The sequence below is a fragment of the Acyrthosiphon pisum genome, chromosome A2 (assembly GCF_005508785.2).
Source record: "Acyrthosiphon pisum isolate AL4f chromosome A2, pea_aphid_22Mar2018_4r6ur, whole genome shotgun sequence".
NCBI lineage: Eukaryota > Metazoa > Arthropoda > Insecta > Hemiptera > Aphididae > Acyrthosiphon > Acyrthosiphon pisum.
Genome location: NC_042495.1, coordinates 4,849,951 through 4,853,552, shown reverse-complemented (window position 1 = coordinate 4,853,552; position 3,602 = coordinate 4,849,951). Strand labels below are relative to the sequence as shown.

The following is a 3,602-nucleotide window of genomic DNA, read 5'->3' as shown; positions in this document are numbered from 1 at the left end:
ATCGTGTAGTACTGTATGTCGTCCGGGTTGGGGTGCGACCAGCTCAGCTTGACCGACGTGGACGTCACATCCGACACTTTGACGTCGATCGGCGGACTGGGTAGTGCTATACGGACAAAACGATTTAGGTTGTTTTTATCTACTACGGTTATATTATACGTTAATTTATCGATATATATATCATATTTATTACGATACCGTGTTAACGGTCGATAGACTTATAATGACGTAACCTAATGAATTTTACCGAAATGGCGAAAATCATATTGACCACATTGTGAATAAGTGGCGACACAGTTAAGAAGAAAACTAAAGTGATTTGGGAACATTATAATAATTGTACGTTTTTAATAAATTAAGTTATACAAATATTTCAAACATTTTATTGTACTATAAATAATATATGATGATCTCTTAGGAGTTTGCTATCAGACGCAAGTGTATATAAGGTAAGACAAATATTATTTTACTAAATTGATTGATTTATTTATGTGATTGACGTTATTATAACGCCGTAACATTATACATTTTTACAAATATTATTTACTGTGAACGTTTTCACTAGTTTTCAACCCAGCGTACAGGTTACCCGACACATTTAAAAGTTAAAACGGTGGAATAGTGAAATTCGTACAATAAAACCCTTCAACATATTTACATATATCACTTATAAAATCCTCGTGGGATAACCATCTGCAATAGGAGTATAATATATATATCGTACAAACCAAAAAGTCGATTACCTTTAAAATCGGTTTTCAATCGGGACGAACGACAAATAGAGTTTCGACGAAATTAACAGATAAGTATAATATATAATGTACATTTTGTACACCGCGCTTTGCTGTAGTTAAATAAAGAAAGCAATGGGCGAAAGAGGCAGACGAGTGAATAAGAACAAAGGGACATTTTTGAAAATAAGAACCAGGGGCGTTAAATATAGATTATAGTCAGGGTATACACAATGTATTATATACAATACATTATATAATGTATAAAAGCGAATAGTAGCATTAAAAAATAAAAATACGAATTCGAGAGAAACGTTTTAATATAATGTGACACGTGGTGCTTTATAAAATAAAAGTTATTTCAAATAATGAACCAACTATACAATTTATTGAAGTAAAATTGTTGAAGATAGGTACCAAAATAAACACCGAGGAAGAAATTATAATATCCTCTTAAATGCATAAAATAAGATTTAGGAGAATTTGTTTTTCACGTTTGACGCGGAAAAACAAGTTTCTATAACACGCAGTTTTCTTTTTTTCCGATTCAAAGGTAATATGATTTTTTAAAATATTATTTTTATTCGTTATATCATCATAAAAATGTCTGTTATAATTTAAGTCCTCGTCAATGTCGTATCATGTATTAAGAATGTATACCAAGCTCTTTGTATTATTATCCAGTTTCCAAAGTTACAATAATAATTCGATACAATGAATTATATATAATATTCGATAGCGGAGTATCTAATATAACACACGTCAATGTAATTTAATACAAATCGCAGTTGTTCAATATGAAATGCGCGGTAGGCGACCGATATCTGAAGAACAAGAAAACGTTTTATCAATATAGGTCGTGAGGCTTACTACCTTGTATGTGATAGGAATTCGCACTAACTTTAATTACATTTAACCCTTAACGAGTTAAGTTCAACTATCTATCTAATAATCACTGTAGTAGGTAGGTACTTAAGGTAGATTATATTATACAATATAGGCAGGTACATACATGTGTGTATAGTATGGGTTTAATTAGTTTAATAAATCCTTAGCATATAGTTTTATCTTTTGACGATCACTTCACCGATAAAACATATAATATCGTAATAATTATATTATAATGTATATTGCGTGGTAGAGAGGAGAGACGGAGGCACGTTTAATTTACGTTAAAAGTTAACTTACTCAAGACTTTAATGAAAGTCGTCGCTTCAATCATGCCCAGGGATGAGGCCGCTATGCACGTGTAATTATCCGAAACCTCGACGTTTGTCAAGTTCAACACGTTCCGGCCCACGGGCAGTTTGTCTTCGGGCGAGAGTTCGGTTGTCTTCCCTCGGCGCCATTTCACGTACGGCATCGGCGAACCGACGGCCACACACGGAATGCTGATGTTTTCGCCGACTTTTACTTTCTCCATAGTGGGCGGGGGGATGGAAAACTGCGGCGGCACTCGACGAACTGAAACAAATAAGACGTTCGCGGTATTATAATCGTGTACAAAATTACAAAGTATATTCGCACGACCGTAATTGAGGTCGATAGGGAAACAAAATATCTACATAAATAAAAACGTATGTACCTACTTAAGACGATAATTTTATTTTAGTATGGTTGTCATTTTGTCAAAAAGAATAAAGCGACGGGAGAAAAGAACATGAAATTATAATACACGCAACAGTAACGGATATCCTAATTGTTTAGGGAATTCCGCTGTCAATAAATTATCAAGATGGGACTCTTTTCGATTACGAAAATAGCACTTAAGCGAATTACTGAACACGGGGACAATCGCTGCAGAGGCGGAACGTTGTTGGACGACGCCGATGGCATAAGACGAAGTCGAGTATTCAACTCGAAATAACTCGATTATCGTAATTGTGTGGCATTTTTAATGCATCAGATGTATGAAGCACTGTCAAATTTGCTCTCAGCTTATACAGTCTGTCTAAAATGTGGGAATTCCACTCGGGTTGTTTAAGAAAGTTTTGAGTATTCTATTGGAGCGAAATTAATGCAAACGGGCGTTGAACCAAAGGATAATAAGATAGCGTCACAATTTGATTGAGGAACAGAGAATTCAAAATATTTTTAAACAATCGTCCTACATAATCTACATAGTTAGTTATACTTATGTTATGTTTTTTTTAAATACATATTATATAATAATGACGTAAAAAAAAAGTTCAGAGTACAACCGTTTACGACCTGGGGGTGTCTTCAAGGTTGGCTGTGAGGGGAGAACATAGGGGACAACACTACTTGATTTACTTTTATATACAGATATTCAAATAAAAATTTTAACAAATGTTCGTATTTTCTATGTTTTTCCTGGTTATTTTAAAAAGCACTGAGAATTTTAAATTTTGATCTTCGTATAGTAGCAACTATATAGAACCAATTTTCCACAAGAAATCTCCTTTAAAGTTAATCATCAGAGCATTTTTTCAACTAAAAAAATCGTCTTAATAGATACAATAGCAAAAAAGGTGGGTAAGTGGATGTCGCTCTGCTGTACAGTAGGTTACAAGTGAGTCACTGTATAATGGATAGTATTAAATTTGAATTCAATGATATAATATCACTGTATAAGAAAAACGATTCTGAGCGGAGACGGTTTGTCAGTCTAGGTATTAGACATACATATTATAGGTATACTTATCTATAGTAATAAAAAAAAATTGACCTATAATAGGTATCAACAATAAATTCCAAATTAATCATATCACAATATCCATTAGGCAACGCGTTATACATCAAAAACAAATCATGGTACTATCATAGATATATAATAGTATACTTTAGAAGTTTCAAGTACCCACAAGTAATATTATACAATCACAACAAAATAACTAAAATAGTTATTCC

At 33.1% G+C, this 3,602-nt stretch overlaps 1 protein-coding gene across 1 annotated transcript in view; it reads right to left on the bottom strand.

The window, feature by feature from the left end:
• Positions 1–5: 5 nt before the first annotated feature.
• Positions 6–3,602, bottom strand: part of LOC100571622 (tyrosine-protein phosphatase Lar) — a gene marked incomplete at its 3' end in the record, with an annotated part of 139,785 nt that continues 136,188 nt past the window's right edge. The window contains exons 8-9 of the mRNA XM_029490981.1: positions 1,920–2,195; positions 6–106 (exon numbers count right to left, since the gene is read on the bottom strand). Coding sequence (XP_029346841.1) covers positions 6–106; positions 1,920–2,195 — 377 coding nt within the window. The remainder of the gene's footprint in view (positions 107–1,919; positions 2,196–3,602) is intronic.